Source organism: Perca flavescens, chromosome 22 (genome assembly GCF_004354835.1).
Source record: "Perca flavescens isolate YP-PL-M2 chromosome 22, PFLA_1.0, whole genome shotgun sequence".
In the NCBI taxonomy this organism is placed as follows: Eukaryota; Metazoa; Chordata; class Actinopteri; order Perciformes; family Percidae; genus Perca; species Perca flavescens.
In genome coordinates, this window is record NC_041352.1 from 25,553,121 (window position 1) to 25,571,415 (window position 18,295).

Consider the following 18,295-nt stretch of genomic DNA (forward strand, 5'->3'; position numbering starts at 1 on the left):
ATTAGTTGCCTATTATTGGATGAACTGCTAGAATGAAAATCACTTACTACTCACTATAGGCCTGGGTCAAAATGGGTGGGCCCGGACCTAAAATGGGCGGGCCCAGGCCCACTTGGGCCCAATGGTAGCGCAGCGGGTGCCTCCAATTGTTAGATGACCACTCTACCACTTTAGCCGTGGCCACCTGGTCTACCACCCTGCCATTCTTCATACAGTACAGGCCAAAAGTTTGGAGACACCTTCTCATTCAATGCGTTTCCTTTTTATTTTCATGACTATTTACATTGTAGATTCTCGCTGAAGGCATCAAAACTATGAATGAACACATATGGAATTATGTACTTAACAAAAAAGTAACTGAAAACATGTCTTATATTTTAGATTCTTCAAAGTAGTCACCCTTTGCTTTTTTATTAATAAGGGAAATAATTCCACTAATTAACCCTGACAAAGCACACCTGTGAAGGTAAAACCATTTCAGGTGACTACCTCATGAAGCTCATTGAGAGAACACCAAGGGTTTGCAGAGTTATCAAAAAAAGCAAAGGGTGGCTACTTTGAAGAATCTAAAATATAAGACATGTTTTCAGTTATTTCACACTTTTTTGTTAAGTACATAATTCCATATGTGTTCATTCATAGTTTTGATGCCTTCAGTGAGAATCTACAATGTAAATAATCATGAAAATAAAGAAACACATTGAATGAGAAGGTGTGTCCAAACTTTTGGCCTGTACTGTACAATCACTGCAGTGGTGACTTTAATAACAATGCTCCTATGGCTCTTACAGTAGACAGACTTTATATTAGCTCTCGGCTCTTTGAACACTTTGTCACTGACTATCACCTCAGCGTCTCTCAGCCAAAACAATGACTTTATTTCAGCCTCCAGAGCACTTCTACCTCGGAGGAAAAAACGATTTACAGGCTTAAAGACTCAACCTGCTTTTGATTTGGTGTCTGTCTCGCAGACGAAACCAAATGAAACCAAATCTGTTTCCATATTTATTCGGTTTACATTTTCAAAACAGCTCCAAAGTTTGAAAAGAAAAACTCAACTTGCTTATTTCTCAAGTATCTTATCAGAAAATGACTTTGGTCAAACTTAAAAGTCTCCTTTCAGAATATTACTTGAATTAAAGTCTCTGGTATCAGTACTTAAGTATCAAATGTTGGATTTTATGATTTTAAATGTACTTTATTATAAGAAGTAAAAAGTAAAGCATAATATTTAGGCTTTCCAAACCCTCTTAAACATCAAATTCAAAGTCTGAAAAAATTTTGTTCACTCCAATCTACGAAAACATTTCTTGCAAGGAACGAGTTAAATTAAAATAAATTAATTAAAATAAATTACAAAGTTAAGTACAGATGTGTGAAAAACCTAGCCTGGTCCTACCAGACTCTGGTACACCAGCCTGGTCCTACCAGACTCTTGTACCCTAGCCTGGTCCTACCAGACTATGGTACACTAGCCTGGTCCTACCAGACTCTGGTCCACTAGCCTGGTCCTATCAGACTCTGGTCCACTAGCCTGGTCCTACCAGACTCTGGTACACTAGCCTGGTCCTACCAGACTCTGGTACACTAGCCTGGTCCTACCAGACTCTGGTACACTAGCCTGGTCCTACCAGACTCTGGTACACTAGCCTGGTCCTACCAGACTCTGGTACACTAGCCTGGTCCTATCAGACTCTGGTACACTAGCCTGGTCCTACCAGACTCTGGTACACTAGCCTGGTCCTATCAGACTCTGGTACACTAGCCTGGTCCTACCAGACTCTGGTACACTAGCCTGGTCCTACCAGACTCTGGTACATTTCATTTGTCCAGAGAGTCTGGCCACTCTCCATTGACCAGTGTCAACTTCTTGAAGGCGGGTACTCTGTTGAAGTTTAAACTATTGGATCAGCCCAGAGCCACTCTGGATCTGCCATAACCAATCGCTAACGTTTTGGTTGTGACGTCGGCTTAGCATCGCTAGCGTTAGCCTTAGCCAACTCCTTCACCACTAACGGAGCGAGCTGGAAAATCAAACTGTTCCTGAACCCCGTGGGGGAGCAGGACCACGACATCATGGCCACCAACACAACTCAGCAACGATTGTTCTTGCTCGGGCTTTAACTTCTGGATATTCGGCAGCGTTGCCACAACGGACGAATGGCTTCGCTCGCATCTTTCTCCGCCGCCATTACTGAACTACAACTCAAACTAGCGCACGACCTCAACGTCATCGTTCTCAGCCACTCCCTATGTTCGCTGATTGGACCGGTAGAGATTTGACCGGAGAAAACCCACAAATATATCGCAGATTCAGACGATGTTCTGAAGGAAAATGAAAATTGAGTGGAAGCACGTAGGAGGCCTGAGTCAGGCTAGGAAAAATCTACTTAAGCACAGTAACACAGTATTTGTACTGTGTACATTACAACACTGGACAAGCTGCCATGATGGATGACTGACCGTGAAAATCACACTTGCATGTCTTTGCCCTGAGCTAACCTAAACCTGAGGCTACAGAAAGCCCAGAGATATTCATGTGGTGGATGTTAAACTTGAGCTTGCATTGAGCTTTGGGCTGATTGACAGGCTTATCCTAGGGCTGATGGATGGAAAGGTTTAGTTTCGAACGGATGAGAGACTGCAAATGGCCCCCCGATAGGATCCAACAGAAAGTCAAGCAGAGTATCTCAGGTGTTTGGGACAAAGATTCAGGATGCACAGTTCTCTATTAAAGGACAATTCTGGCGCAAAATGACCCTAGGGTTAAATAACACAAGTGTACTGAGTCGTCCACTCTCTCGGATCTGTTTTCATGCTAATTGAATGTGACCAATTTTATTGCAAACTGCTTATTAGCTTATAACGCTAGTCGTCAGGGCAGAGGGTAAAGTAAAATGAAATCGCTATTTCTACACCGCTAACAAGGCTCAAAATAGCACCACACTTCCACGGTAGCATAATGAGGGTCCCTACATGTACACCGAAGCATTGAAAACTTTGTAAGTGTACAGACAATTTATTAAAAAGATAGTTCATAAAGACAGTAGGCCTACCGTTCACGTATACAGGCAGGCGCCATCTTGGGAAAACAGTCACGACAAGTCGAACGACAAAAGCCGTGTAACCAGTAAAGCTATAGCTCAAACACGGCGTAGACGTCTGCCAAAGCCATGCCCTATCTAGCAATGTTATCTCGCAATGATCCATTTCAAAATGTAAAGGTTTCTTCCTTAGCTCATGCTACACACTTCCACCAAGTTTCATAAAAATCAGGTCAGTAGTTTTTCTGTCATCCTGCTGACGGACAAACTAACCAAACTGAAAAACATACCCTCCTTGGCGTACGTAATTAGGATCTCAAAAACCGAGCAAAAGCCCGACGAGTCATCAGCTACTAAAAAATTTTTAATGCAAGAAATGACCGCAATCCCATCATACTTTTCACAATCAAACTGTTTGCTCATTGGTCGTCTTCAGTTTGATCTCCTGACAACAAAACAGCTCAGAACTGCAACACATTTCAGAATCCGCTCTCAGCTGGGAGGGGTGTGAGCTCATACTTCCACACCTTCACCTTTTCCCCCAACTTCTGGGTCAGGGTTTTTTCTGTAATGGAGAGAAAAGGTCCACTCACCCTGCGTCGCTGCTGTTGCCACAGATTAAGGCATCCTTGGCTCCATCTACTTTGTAGAAGTTATCTAGAAAAAGAAACACAAGACACGTTAGATTCCAGTTGGATGTTGAAGTCAAGGGAGTAGCAGACACAGGGTATGCAGTAGGGGTGAGGAAAATCGATACAGCATAGTCTCGCAATACTTTCCGTGGCAATACTGTATCAATACACAGACGCCAAGTCTCGATCTTTTATGATAAATGTGTTGGTCAGTTTGTCTGCTTGACAATCCCCATTTTGAAGCAATAAAAGTGAAGTGAGATGAACAGACAGAGACATGTATCTTTTTAGATAAAACAGATGTTGACAAAGTTTTCTTTTGGGGACATAATTTGAAATTGGGAAAAATTTGAAGTTGGAAAAAAGGTAAATACATTGCAGTATATCGCAGAATATTGCAATATCTTTAAAATCGCAATAATATTGTATCGTGACATAAGTATCGTGATGATATCGTATCGTGATTCCCACCCCTAGTATGCAGATGTGGTGGAATTTCCCAAAACACCATGGAGTGGTATGATGAGACTGAAAAGAAAGCTTAGACATCAGATCATCATAGGTCACAGGACAGGGGACGAGAGTATTCATCCAGTCTCTGATATCCAAACCTGTTCTGTCCTAGCCTCCCTGTCTCAATCAGGGAGCCTATGTAGATGTAAGATAAGGGAATGTCTTGATTCAGGACTATCTCCTTTTGGAAGTCAGTAGAAGCAGTGTAACAAGGTGACATAGTATCTCATGCATCCCAGAACTACGTAGCCTAGAAATCTAGACGCACCCCAGCGGCAGCAAATATAATTTGCAGCCAGGGTCAGTCTAGCAACTCTCCGTTGGCTTGCGAGCTGGAAAAACCAAACTCTGGCCAGGCCAATCACATCGTGTATAGCGTTGATGGGCGGGCTTATGGCTGCTGCTGCTGGTGAACAGTGGTCTTTGGAATAGGCTTTGGCCGCGACTCTGGAAGACTTGGAGTTCAGCTTTTCTTTGAGAAAAGAACAAAGAACGGCACTGAAGTCATTCTTAAAAAAGGAAGATGTGTTCGCAGTTTTGCTGACCAGATACGGCAAATGTTTTTTCAAATCTATCAACTAGCTCCGCTACCTTCTTCATTGCTCTGGTTGGTTGTAGCGCTATCGTATTGCGTGCAGAGAGAATTTGAAATACAACCGTATATATCCTGCCCCTCGGATTGAGCCCTGACCAATGGTGAGGCTTGTTGGGCGTTGAAGACAAACTTTTCTTGAGTGTCCCCACTTTATCCGAATGATTGTTTGAGTCACAGATGTCTGCAGGCATCCTTCTTTACTCCTGTTTTGGAACAAGTCCTTCTCTTCAGAGCAGGGCTCCTAAATACATGTATTCCCATCCTCAGGAATAAGCACTGTGTGTCTTCAAACCACAACAAAACTTAAGAAGCACTTGTTTTCTTCCTGCCAACGTGCATTAAAAGCTCTTGATACTGTTGTGTGTTTGGAGAAGGACCTGTAGTTAGTGTATTAATGTATCTGGAAATGGCCTGTGGTCAGACTTAAGTGTTGACTAAATGCTCAGCAAGCGGTGGTTCCTGTAATGGATTGTTTTTTAATGGCCTCCTGCTCATACGGTGTCTATCCCGGCCAAAACATACGAGCTGAGTATGATGAGTTTATTGATTCTACCCAAACACACAGACAGTCCGTCCGTCCAGGAACGGTTACCTGAACTTACCTGAAACATCCCCATGTACTGTATAACTTTAGAGGTTTCAGTTTGTCTAACCAAATCGTGCATTCCAAGTAGCCTCCATTTAATTTATGATTTATGGAAACACAGACATAAGACACAATTTACAAGCAACTTTGTGGAGGAGGGTTGGTGGTGCGATCACAGAAGCCCACAGTTTTGTTTACGTAACTAAGAATTCTTCATGGGGTTGATAGAAACTCCGCACTACAGTACATCAGTCCCTCCAGAAAAACGCGATTATGCGATCGCATAATTCAACGCACAATCAGCATTTTTTCAAATATGCCGCACTTTCGCCGCATAAATTGCAGATTTCCGCGCAAAATATGCGGGGCTTGCATGATTTTATAATCCTCGCATTTTCGTTGCAAAAATGTCACATATATCTTAGTTCACACAAGAGCAGGCATTTTCCCCTGTTGCCATGGAAACGTTATGAAGTGACGTAATTACACGACGTGAACATCGTCTAAAAGCAGGGTGTTGGGGAGGGGGTGGGGGAAATCACTGTTTTTTCTTTTTCATCAAACACCAGTTTTTGCACATTCCCGCAATTTCATCGCATAAAATTGCATAAATATCATATATAGCATATTCCATCGCATTTTTTAAGAAAAAGTGCTGCATAATCAAGGATTTTTGCCCGGCAACAATCACAAGAGCTCACAGAGCTCTGGCGTGACGTGACCAGCCGGCAGTCACCTAATTTTGTAGGATATTATACGAATTGGTGTGCATACAATACAGGCCAAATGTTTGGACAAACCTTCTCATTCAATGAATTTCCTTTTTATTTTCATGACTATTTACATTGTAGATTCTCACTGAAGGCATCAAAACTATGAATGAACACATATGAAATTATATACTTAACAAAAAAGTGTGAAATAACAACATGTCTTATATTTTAGATTCTTCAAAGTAGCCACCCTTTGCTGTTTTATTAATAAGGGAAATAATTCCACTAATGAACCCTGACAAAGCACACCTGTGAAGGTAAAACCATTTCAGGTGACTACCTCATGAAGCTCATTGAGAGAACACCAAGGGTTTGCAGAGTTATCAAAAAAAGCAAAGGGTGGCTCAGTTTGAAACCTAGACGTAGTCATATTTTCAAATCTCCAGTCAGCTTTGACGCTGACTTAACCCTTGTGTTGTCTTCCTGTCGACCATGCAAATTTTTGTTTTTTGTCATTTTTTTCCCAAGTTATTTGTCCCTTTTTACCATGTTTTTGTAGATTTCATCATCCACCTTATTTTCTTTGACAATTTGGTTGAAAGAAACACAAATGTCTGATGTAGAAACTTTTTGAAAATGGGTCAAATTTGACCCGAGGACAACAGGAGAGTTAATGTAGGGCTGTATAGCTTTTTTTTTAATTCTCAATTTTGCGATTTCATCCATGATTCTGTTATCACAGAAACTATTAGCCTCTACATTAATGCTGCCATCAGTGTGTGACTGGCCCCAGCTGGGCCCTAATTAAAAATAAAGACACTTCCCACCGGGCTAGACAACCTTTCTGGGGGAAACCCTGTGCTGTGATTTCACTCGTCTAAAGAACGGACTGAAAAACTGACAAAAACATCATCTCATATTTGTAAAATGTAACATCGGCACCAGAATTTGTGTCTTTTATTGTGAAAGGCTCTTCCTGTGTGAGTCAACCTTACACAACACAGACAGAGGAACGCGACAGATGTCGGATCTTTGAATCAGATGCAAGTTTTCAACAGAACAGTGACCTCAAATGCAGGCTTGACATTTTAATTCATGTGCCTGACGAGAACAAACATTCAGGGTACCTATTTTTTCGTATTCAACACATAATTGGGATCCAATTTATCTCCAGCCATTATGACCGATACAAAAATATAAAAATTTGTGTCATGTTCTCATCACTAAAGCAACAAAAGAAGCCGTTGCGACTCAGCGAAACAAAGTTGAAACACTTTTCAGTAAAACCTCCGCTTGTCAAAGAGAAACAAAGCATTTCGACATTTCAAAAGTCTTTCCTTTTATTGTGGCGGTGCACGCGCAAAGTTCCCCCTTTTTGACTAACAACACAGGCTCTTTCTGTGCTTGTGATTGGCTCTGACCGCCACTGCACCAAAGGCACTTAAGCTTTTTAGGAGAGCAGCCCATTCATTTTGTATCGAGTGCATCTGGGAGAACGCATCTCCGCTCGCCAACGGAAACTTCTGAAGTCTGAAGTGCTTTTATTCTCCGGCTCAAACACTGAAATTAGTCACCGAGTCATTTTCTCTGCAGACAAAGCAGATATGAACAGTCTACTTAAAGTTATTACCTGAAACTTTAGGTTTTCCAAAAGCCCCCCTCCATATTATATATATATATATTATATATATATATTTTTTATATATATATATATATTTTTTATATATATATATATTTTTTATATATATATATATATATATATAATGCACATTAGTCTGCAGACAGACTGTTAATGGACGTTTCTTTCAGAGCGAACCCCTGTCTGAGAAGATTTCACAGAGCTGCAGAAAACTGGAAAATTGTCTCTACAGGATATCGAGAGAGCGGGCTTTAATTTTATTTCTTCTTTTTAAAGTTTAAGAGCAGCAAATGAAGCTTAAACACACCTCTCTGCGTGTGCACTTTCCTCTGCAAGAGATACATATATTTACATGATGAGAATCTGCAGGTATGACAACTTAAATAAACCAAGACACTGTTAATCGGCTCTCCAGTGAAGGAGAATTTTTTTTAAAATGCTTTTATATAGGCCTTAGTGGTCCCCTAATACTGTATCTGAAGTCTCTTTTATATAGACCTTAGTGGTCCCCTAATACTGTATCTGAAGTCTCTTTTATATAGACCTTAGTGGTCCCCTAATACTATATCTGAAGTCTCTTTTATATAGACCTTAGTGGTCCCCTAATACTGTATCTGAAGTCTCTTTTATATAGACCTTAGTGGTCCCCTAATACTATATCTGAAGTCTCTTTTATATAGACCTTAGTGGTCCCCTAATACTGTATCTGAAGTCTCTTTTATATAGACCTTAGTGGTCCCCTAATACTGTATCTGAAGTCTCTTTTATATAGACCTTAGAGGTCCCCTAATACTGTATCTGAAGTCTCTTTTATATAGCCCTTAGTGGTCCCCTAATACTGTATCTGAAGTCTCTTTTATATAGACCTTAGTGGTCCCCTAATACTGTATCTGAAGTCTCTTTTATACAGACCTTAGTGGTCCCCTAATACTTTATCTGAAGTCTCTTTCCAGAAATTCAGCCTTGGTGCAGAATTACAGCCACTAGAGCCAGTCCCACAATGAGCTTTCCTTAGGATGTACCATTTCTGTGTCTGTATCTATTGAGGAGGAGAGAGGGGGGGGGCAAGATGGAGTGGGGGTGTGGTCTTGACCAACTACCACTTTGCTCGTTTGAAAGCCATGATGTCTCTCTCTCACTCATGGGTGGGCCAAATTCTCTGGGGGGGCAAACCAGAGAAAGGGGAGGTAACCTTTCCCCTTATGACCTCATAAGGAGAAGATTCCTGATTGGTCCATCTGAGCTTTCAAAAAAACTCATGCGATGCGACCTTTAAATGCCTTAATGCCTTAGATGCAGAAAGTACTGTTTAGGTTTTTGAGGATGTAGTTTTAAGTTTAAACAAAAGAAATGAAAAGAATCCAATGAGAACGGCAGCTAGTCCTGCCCCTCACAGATTTGGGTTATTTAGGTTCACAATAAATTTTGGCCCACCTTTTTGTTGCCGTTTCTGAAGTTATATTGGTGCTCTTTTCCACGTTTTCTTGGCACTTTATTGGACATTTTTTGGGTGCTTGTTACAACATTTTTTCCACTTTTATTTGACGTTTATTTTGGGTGCGTGTTTCTATGTTTTTTTGAAGTTTCTTTTTCAATGTTTTTGTCACTTTTTTTTAGCCTTTTTTTTAGGGCTTTATGTCGACCAAACTGTAAGAGAGAAGACTATATGAGACATGCAGTCATACTGTCAAAGATTTGATTTGAATATTTCGATGAAATAAAAGCATGTCAATAAACTATAAATGTCTGGCTCTTGATGCGATTCTCATTTTTCAGTGTGGCCCTTTTGTGAATTTGAGTTTTCTTTCCTTTATTGTGCTAAATATCTTTTTTGTGCATGTTACAGGTTTACAAATTGAAAAAGCCCAAAGTCCACCCCAACAGAAAACACTCCAAACAGCTCTATTGTAGTCCAGCCTTTACTTCAGAGACAAACGTGGTCACTTTGTAACACACGTTATAATGCTCGCCTAGCTGCTAGCGTGGCACATCCTCATACTCTGCTTCTGACTGGCTAGTAGTCCTTACCTAGGTACTGTCAGGGCACTCCCTCATACTCTGCTTTTGACTGGCTAGTAGTCCTTACCTAGGTACTGTCAGGGCCCTCATACTCTGCTTCTGACTGGCTAGTAGTCCTTACCTAGGTACTGTCAGGGCCCTCATACTCTGCTTCTGACTGGCTAGTAGTCCTTACCTAGGTACTGTCAGGGCACGCCCTCATACTCTGCTCCTGACTGGCTAGTAGTCCTTACCTAGGTACTGAGCATGTGTGACTCCCAACAAAGATGTAACAGAAGTGTGATGTCTCACTCTGTAGCTAACACAGAGAGCTCAACACACAGGGTGAAAAGAGGAGCTACAGAAATGTGCAGTACAACAAAAATATGGTCTTTTTTGGTGTAACATGTAAACCTATTCTGATATAATATCTAAATACAATTATGAACCTGAAAATGAGCATAATATGAGCACTTTAAGGGGAAATGTAAGGTGAATATCAGGCTCAGAGGGTTGTTGTTGACAGGTGTAAGTAGGACCATGATCCGCTGAGTGAATATGATGAATCAAATCAGTTTACCGTGTAAAACTGTCCGGTAACATCAGCTCCATCCGCTGCTCACCGGCAAAGTAAAAAACAAACTGAACATGATGTCCGTTGCTATTCATTTATCGAACCCTCCGACAAGAAGCTGCAGGGACGACTGCTCCGGGCTGTCAGCCGGCTCCGACCAGACAGAACAAACACGGGCATGATGGGAAATGTTTAAGCATGATCCATTGATCTCGGGCTCTAACGGCGCAGCGCGGCTCTCGGGCTTCACAGCAGCTTTTTAGGGGATCGATACGGGAGCCTGCAGGGGACATTTGTTTGATGTGATGGACGGCAAAGCAAACTGGAAATGAATAAATAGAAAGGTACATTAGCAGGGAGCGGCATGTCCCGACGAACCCCCGTTACTGTAAGCTCTGTGAGACGCCTTTATTTAGGGCGGTTTCACCCTTTAAGAAAGGGGTCTTCAACGTTTTTTTTAGCCAAGGACCCCTTAACTGAAAGACGCCCTACCACATTTATTGTATAAAATTGAGTTGCGTATTCATCTGGTGCTTCAATAACTTTAAGGGCAACCTAAAGCCTTTTTTTTTGCATAGAATACTAAGCTATTCATATAGCCTAATAATTGTTGCCATGCTTTTATAAATCATGTTTTAATGTCAAACACACATGTGGAACAGTCAATCCTTTTGGAATGAACTGTATCTGTGGATGGCTACCTTAGTGACTACATTACCTCTTGGCCAGTAAGCCTATCATCAGTGGAGATTTATATTTGTTAATAATATGTTGGAATCATGTTAAGACTTTTTAATTTTTGAAAAATAAAAATTAACTGCATGTCATCCCCTATCACTCTCCCCCTTTCATGTCGCTCCACTTCCAAATAAAGGGAAAATCCCCAAAAAATAATCTATAAAAAAAAAAAATAATAATAATAATTTGGAGGACCCCCTGCAGTGACTCTGAGGACCCCCAGTTGATCCCTGCTTTAAGAGACCTGAAGCCTCCGCTTGCTCTGCGTCTGCTACAGACATTACTTTAAATAATCACACATCTGAATTTTGGATAACGAGGCAGTCCGTTCTAACGAAGCATCTCCTCTCTCGTTACCTCACGGAACGAATTAGAAACAGAAATGATGGTCTGCTCGTTAATCTGAGCCGTTGGTTGTGCTTGAGCTGAAATCAGTGCGACAAAAGAAATTAAAATATGATTGTGTGTAGAAAGATTAAATACTTTGAGTGAAAAAAAATGCCACTTAATGCAGATTAATGTGCGATGAGGAATATATGAAAACGAGTGCAGCGACACGCAGGCAGCTCAGCGATTTGGTCACATGGACGACGAGAAGCTCCGGTTTCATCTGACAGCAGCGTTAAGTGCTTTCTTAACCCTGACCTCGACCTGTGTGTGTGTGTGTGTGTGTGTGTGTGTGTGTGTGTGTGTGTGTGTGTGTGTGTGTGTGTGTGTGTGTGTGTGTTTAAGTACGTCCACATAACATATGTTAGCTGGTCAACATTCCTGACATGTCAAATTGTGTATTTACCAACTGACCTCTGTGTGTATGTGTGTGTGTGTGTGTGTGTGTGTGTGTGTGTGTGTGTGTGTGTGTGTGTGAGTTTAAGTACGTCCACATAACATATGTTAGCTGGTCAACATTCCTGACATGTCAAATTGTGTATTTAACAACTGACCTCTGTGTGTATGTGTGTGTGTGTGTGTGTGTGTGTGTGTGTGTGTGTGTGTGTGTGTGTGTGTGTGTGTGTGTGTGTGTGTGTGTGTGTGTGTGTGTGTGTGTGTGTGTGTGTGTGTGTGTGTGTGTGTGTGTGTGTGTCTCTGTGTGAGTTTAAGTACGTCCACATAACATATGTTAGCTGGTCAACATTCCTGACATGTCAAATTGTGTATTTACCAACTGACCTCTGTGTGTGTGTGTGTGTGTGTGTGTGTGTTTGTGTGTGTCTGTGTCTCTGTGTGTGTGTGTGTATATGTCATTCTGAAGTGGTGACGGGTGTTTCCTAAATATAATGGATGAACCCATATTGGCACTGTGGACACAACTGATGTCAATAAAGACACGCACGCACGCACGTGCATTGTGTAATGTGTTCATCGTGGATTAATGTGTGTCCATCATTTAATGTTTTTTACTTTTTTTCAAAAATTAAAATGTCATCAACATATTATTAGAAAATATCAATCTCCACTGATGATAGGCTTTCTGGCCAATAGGTAATGTAGTCACTAAGGTAGCTATCCACAGATTGAGTTCATCCCAAAGGATTGACTGTTCCACATGTGTGTTTAACATTAAAACATGATTTATAAAAGCATGCCAACCATTATTAGGCTATGTGAATAGCTTAGTATTCTATGAAAAAAAAGGGTATCTAAAAATGCTTTAGGTTGCCCTAAAAGTTATTGTAGGACCAGATGAATATGCAACTCAATTTTATACAATATATGTGGTAGGGGGTCCCCGATCTGTCCCTCTTTCAGTTAAGGGGTCCTTGGCTAAAAAAATTTTGAAGACCCCTAGTCTAACGTCTAAAATTTAAGACGATATCTACCTCAACACACACACTACAGGCCAAAAGTTTGGACACACCTTCTCATTTAATGCGTTTTCTTTTTATTTTCATGACTATTTAAATTGTAGATTCTCACTGAAGGCATCAAAACTATGAATGAACACATATGGAATTATGTACTTAACAAAAAAGTGTGAAATAACTGAAAACATGTCTTATATTTTAGATTCCTCAAAGTAGCCACCCTTTGCTTTTTTTTATTAATAAGGGAAATAATTCCACTAATTAACCCTGACAAATCACACCTGTGAAGGTAAAACCATTTCAGGTGACTACCTCATGAAGCTCATTGAGAGAACACCAAGGGTTTGCAGAGTTATCAAAAAAAGCAAAGGGTGGCTACTTTGAAGAATCTAAAATATAAGACATGTTTTCAGTTATTTCACACTTTTTTGTTAAGTACATAATTCCATATGTGTTAATTCATAGTTTTGATGCCTTCAGTGAGAATCTACAATGTTAATAGTCATGAAAATAAAAAGGAAACACATTGAATGAGAAGCTTTTGGCCTGTACTGTATAGATATAGATATATTAAATGGATATATTGCCCAGCCCTAGCAAAGAGTTAGATTCTCACCCTCGTCGTTGATGAAGTCCTGGACGGAGGCCCAGGTCTTGTTGTTGCAGTAGAAGGAGGTGTTGGCCGGCAGGCTGCCGTTGATGCAGTGCTCCGTGCTGCGCACGCACTTCTGCCGCAAGTTCCCCATGAAGAGCTGCAGGCCGATGAGGGCGAAGACGCTCAGGCAGAAGACGGTGAGGATCATCACGTCGGCGAGCTTCTTCACGGACTGGATCAGGGCGCCAACAATGGTCTTCAGGCCTGCCCGGGACCGGTGACGAACGCACACGGGATTAATAAGTCAGATAAATTGTTATTGTAGACGTGAATTCCCCTGTTTAGAAAATCTGTCTTTGGCTAAAATAAATAATTCCAAACACACCATTAATTACATTTAAACATCTAAAATCAATGGAAAACTAGCAGCTTCTTTTTAATAAAGTGTCACATGTTAAGGCGCTAACACACCAACCCGATAATCGTCGGTGACTCGAGTCATCTCGGTGTGTTCAGTGCCGTCTTTGGCTTTAATTTTGGCCGATTTGAATTGTTGAATCGGCCAATTGGGCGGTTGGACTCAAGGACCAATCCGATTGGTGGAGTGCTAAACCGGAAATGACGAGCGTGACTAGAGTCTCTCAAAATCTGACGAAAATCTCTTCAACTGACCTTTGTCGATCTGAAATGAAGACAGATTCAACAACTGCACGGCCTATTTCTCTCTTAAAATGTTCTCAGAAACAGGTTTCGGTGAACTATATTAGCACAATATGAGATTGTGTTCCAAACAAAGCCGCCATTATGCTCGGTTGTAATATCCGGGAGCAGCAGAAAGTACGCTCAAGTTGGCGTTGCTTCGATATGTTTTTGGACCAACTCGGGGAGGTGGTCAATCAGTCCGACTGCCTTTCCATCTGTTTTATTTATTTGATGAGGACAATGGACATTAATAAACATTTCTGTAAATGCGCCAGTGTTACCCAGTCCAGACTGATCTCATGAAGTGGCGTATGTACGACACGCCAAGTCGTATGCCATTTTGGCGTGTTATCAAGACGCATGATCGCTTTTTAGTGCGTTTATCAACGCAATTCGCCCGCCATTGACCTACATTACGAGTGAATTTTCGCCATAGCGAGTAGTATAAAGAGACATAGGTCCACAGAAAGAGGTTGGTTGAGGTGGCTGATGGGTAAAACACAGGACTTTCACCCAGGAGAGCTGGGATCGTGTCCCGTGTGTGGCGATTTTCAGCTGGTTTTTGTTATTGTTTTTTAAGCCTTCCTCAATGTTTCTTTCCTAAACCCAACTGTTTATTGTTTTCCTAAGTATGTTTTTGTCGTTATTTTCCGTGTTTTTGTTGTTTTATTGTGTTACTAAAGCCTTTTTTTTCCATGTGTGACGTTCTCGCGATAGTACGTTAGGTTCTCACAATAGTACGTCACGATAGTACGTTCCGTTCTCACAATAGTACGTCACGATAGTACGTTACGTTCTCACGATAATATGTCACAATAGTATGTCGCGTTCTCACGATAGTATGTCACGATAGTATGTCACGTTCTCGCGATAGCACGTCACGTTCTCACGATAGTACGTCACGTTCTCACGACGGTACGTCACGTTCTCACGATAGTACGTCACGTTCTCACGACGGTACGTCACGTTCTCATGATAGTATGTCACGATAGTACGTCACGTTCTCAAAATAGTACGTCACGTTCTCATGATAGTATGTCACAATAGTACGTCACGTTCTCACAATAGTACGTCACGTTCTCACAATAGTACGTCACGTTCTCATGATAGTATGTCACGATAGTACGTCACGTTCTCACGATAGTACGTCACGTTCTCACGTTAGTACGTCACGTTCTCACGTTAGTACGTCACGTTCTCACAATAGTACGTCACGTTCTCACAATAGTACGTCACGTTCTCACGATAGTACGTCACGTTCTCATGATAGTATGTCACGATAGTACGTCAGGTTCTCACAATAGTACGTCACGTTCTCATGATAGTATGTCACGATATAAGTCACGTTCTCACGATAGTACGTCACGTTCTCACGTTAGTACGTCACGTTCTCATGATAGTATGTCACGATAGTACGTCACGTTATCACGATAGTACGTCACGTTCTCACAATAGTACGTCACGTTTTCATGATAGTATGTCACGATAGTACGTCACATTCTCACGATAGTACGTCACGTTCTCACAATAGTACGTCACGTTCTCACGATAGTACGTCACGTTCTCACGTTCGTACGTCACGTTCTCACGATAGTACGTCACGTTCTCACAATAGTACGTCACGTTCTCATGATAGTATGTCACGATAGTATGTCACGTTCTCACAATAGTACGTCACGTTCTCACGTTCGTACGTCACGTTCTCACGATAGTACGTCACACTCTCACGATAGTACGTCACGTTCTCATGATAGTATGTCACGATAGTATGTCACGTTCTCACAATAGTACGTCACGTTCTCATGATAGTATGTCATGACAGTACGTCACGTTCTCACGATAGTACGTCACGTTCTCACGTTAGTACGTCACGTTCTCACAATAGTACGTCACGTTCTCATGATAGTATGTCACGATAGTGCGTCACGTTCTCATGATAGTATGTCACGACAGTACGTCACGTTCTCACGATAGTACGTCACGTTCTCACGTTAGTACGTCACGTTCTCACGTTAGTACGTCACGTTCTCATGATAGTATGTCACGATAGTGCATCACGTTCTCACGATAGTACGTCACGTTCTCACGTTAGTACGTCACGTTCTCACGATAGTACATCACGTTCTCACAATAGTACGTCACGTTCTCACAATAGTACGTCACGTTCTCACGATAGTACGTCACGTTCTCATGATAGGATGTCATGATAGTACGTCACGTTCTCACAATAGTACATCACGTTCTCACGATAGTACGTCAGGTTCTCACAATAGTACGTCACGTTCTCACGATAGTACATCACATTCTCACGATAGTACGTCACGTTCTCAGGATAGTATGTCACGTTCTCACGATAGTACATCACGTTCTCACGATAGTATGTCACGTTCTCACGATAGTACGTCACGTTCTCACGATAGTACATCACGTTCTCACGATAGTACGTCACGTTCTCACGATAGTACGTCACGTTCTCATGATAGTACGTCACGTTCTCACAATAGTATGTCACGTTCTCACGATAGTACGTCATGTTCTCCTGATGGTACGTCATGTTCTCCCGATTGTACGTCATGTTCTCCCGATAGTATGTCACGTTCTCCTGATAGTACGTCACGATAGTACGTCATGTTCTCCCGATAGTACGTCACGTTCTCATGATAGTACGTCACGATAGTACGTCACGCCCTCACGATAGTACGTCACGTTCTCATGATAGTACGTCATCTTCTCCCGATAGTACGTCATGTTCTCCCGATAGTATGTCACGTTCTCCTGATAGTACGTCACGATAGTACGTCATGTTCTCCCGATAGTACGTCACGTTCTCATGATAGTACGTCACGATAGTACGTCACGCCCTCACGATAGTACGTCACGTTCTCATGATAGTACGTCATCTTCTCCCGATAGTACGTCATGTTCTCATGATAGTACGTCATGTTCTCATGATAGTACGTCATCTTCTCTTGATAGTACGTCATGTTCTCACGATAGTACGTCACGTTCTCATGATAGTACGTCACGATAGTACATCATGTTCTCACGATAGTACGTCACGTTTTCATGATAGTACGTCATGATAGTACGTCATGTTCTCACTAAAGTAGGTCACGTTCTCATGATAGTACGTCACGTTCTCACGATAGTACATCACGTTCTCACGATAGTACATCACGTTCTCACGATAGTACATCACGTTCTTACGATAGTATGTTACGTTCTCACGATATTACGTCACATTCTCACGATAGTACATCTCACGTTCTCATGATAGTACGTCACGATAGTACGTCACATTCTCACGATAGTACGTTACGTTCTCGTGATAGTAGGTCACATTCTCACGATAGTACGTCACGTTCTCACGATAGTATGTCACGTTCTCACGATAGTACGTCACGTTCTCACGATAGTTCTCACGATAGTACGTCACATTCTCACGATAGTGCGTCGGCGTTCTCACGATAATGCGTCACGTTCTCCGCGATAATGCGTCACGTTCTCCGCGATAACCGCGTCACGTTCTCACGATAACGCGTCCGTTCTCACGATAACACGTCACGTTCTCCGCGATAATGCGTCACGTTCTCATGATAGGATGTCACGATAGTACGTCACGTTCTCACAATAGTACATCACATTCTCACGATAGTACGTCACGTTCTCAGGATAGTATGTCACGTTCTCACGATAGTACATCACGTTCTCACGATAGTATGTCACGTTCTCACGATAGTACGTCACGTTCTCATGATAGTACGTCACGTTCTCACAATAGTATGTCATGTTCTCCCGATAGTATGTCACGTTCTCCTGATAGTACGTCACGATAGTACGTCATGTTCTCCCGATAGTCGTCACGTTCTCGCGATAATGCGTCCGCGATGAGTACGTCACGCCCTCACGATAGTACGTCACGTTCTCATGATAGTACGTCATCTTCTCCCGATAGTACGTCATGTTCTCATGATAGTACGTCATGTTCTCATGATAGTACGTCATCTTCTCTTGATAGTACGTCATGTTCTCACGATAGTACGTCACGTTCTCATGATAGTACGTCACGATAGTACATCATGTTCTCACGATAGTACGTCACGTTTTCATGATAGTACGTCATGATAGTACGTCATGTTCTCACTAAAGTAGGTCACGTTCTCA

General features: G+C 41.8%; 1 protein-coding gene across 1 annotated transcript in view; it reads right to left on the reverse strand.

The window, feature by feature from the left end:
• Positions 1–18,295, reverse strand: part of LOC114549626 (sodium channel protein type 4 subunit alpha B) — a 345,707-nt gene that overhangs the window by 199,103 nt on the left and 128,309 nt on the right. Inside the window, exons 8-9 of the mRNA XM_028570008.1 lie at positions 13,451–13,693; positions 3,638–3,701 (exon numbers count right to left, since the gene is read on the reverse strand). Coding sequence (XP_028425809.1) covers positions 3,638–3,701; positions 13,451–13,693 — 307 coding nt within the window. The remainder of the gene's footprint in view (positions 1–3,637; positions 3,702–13,450; positions 13,694–18,295) is intronic.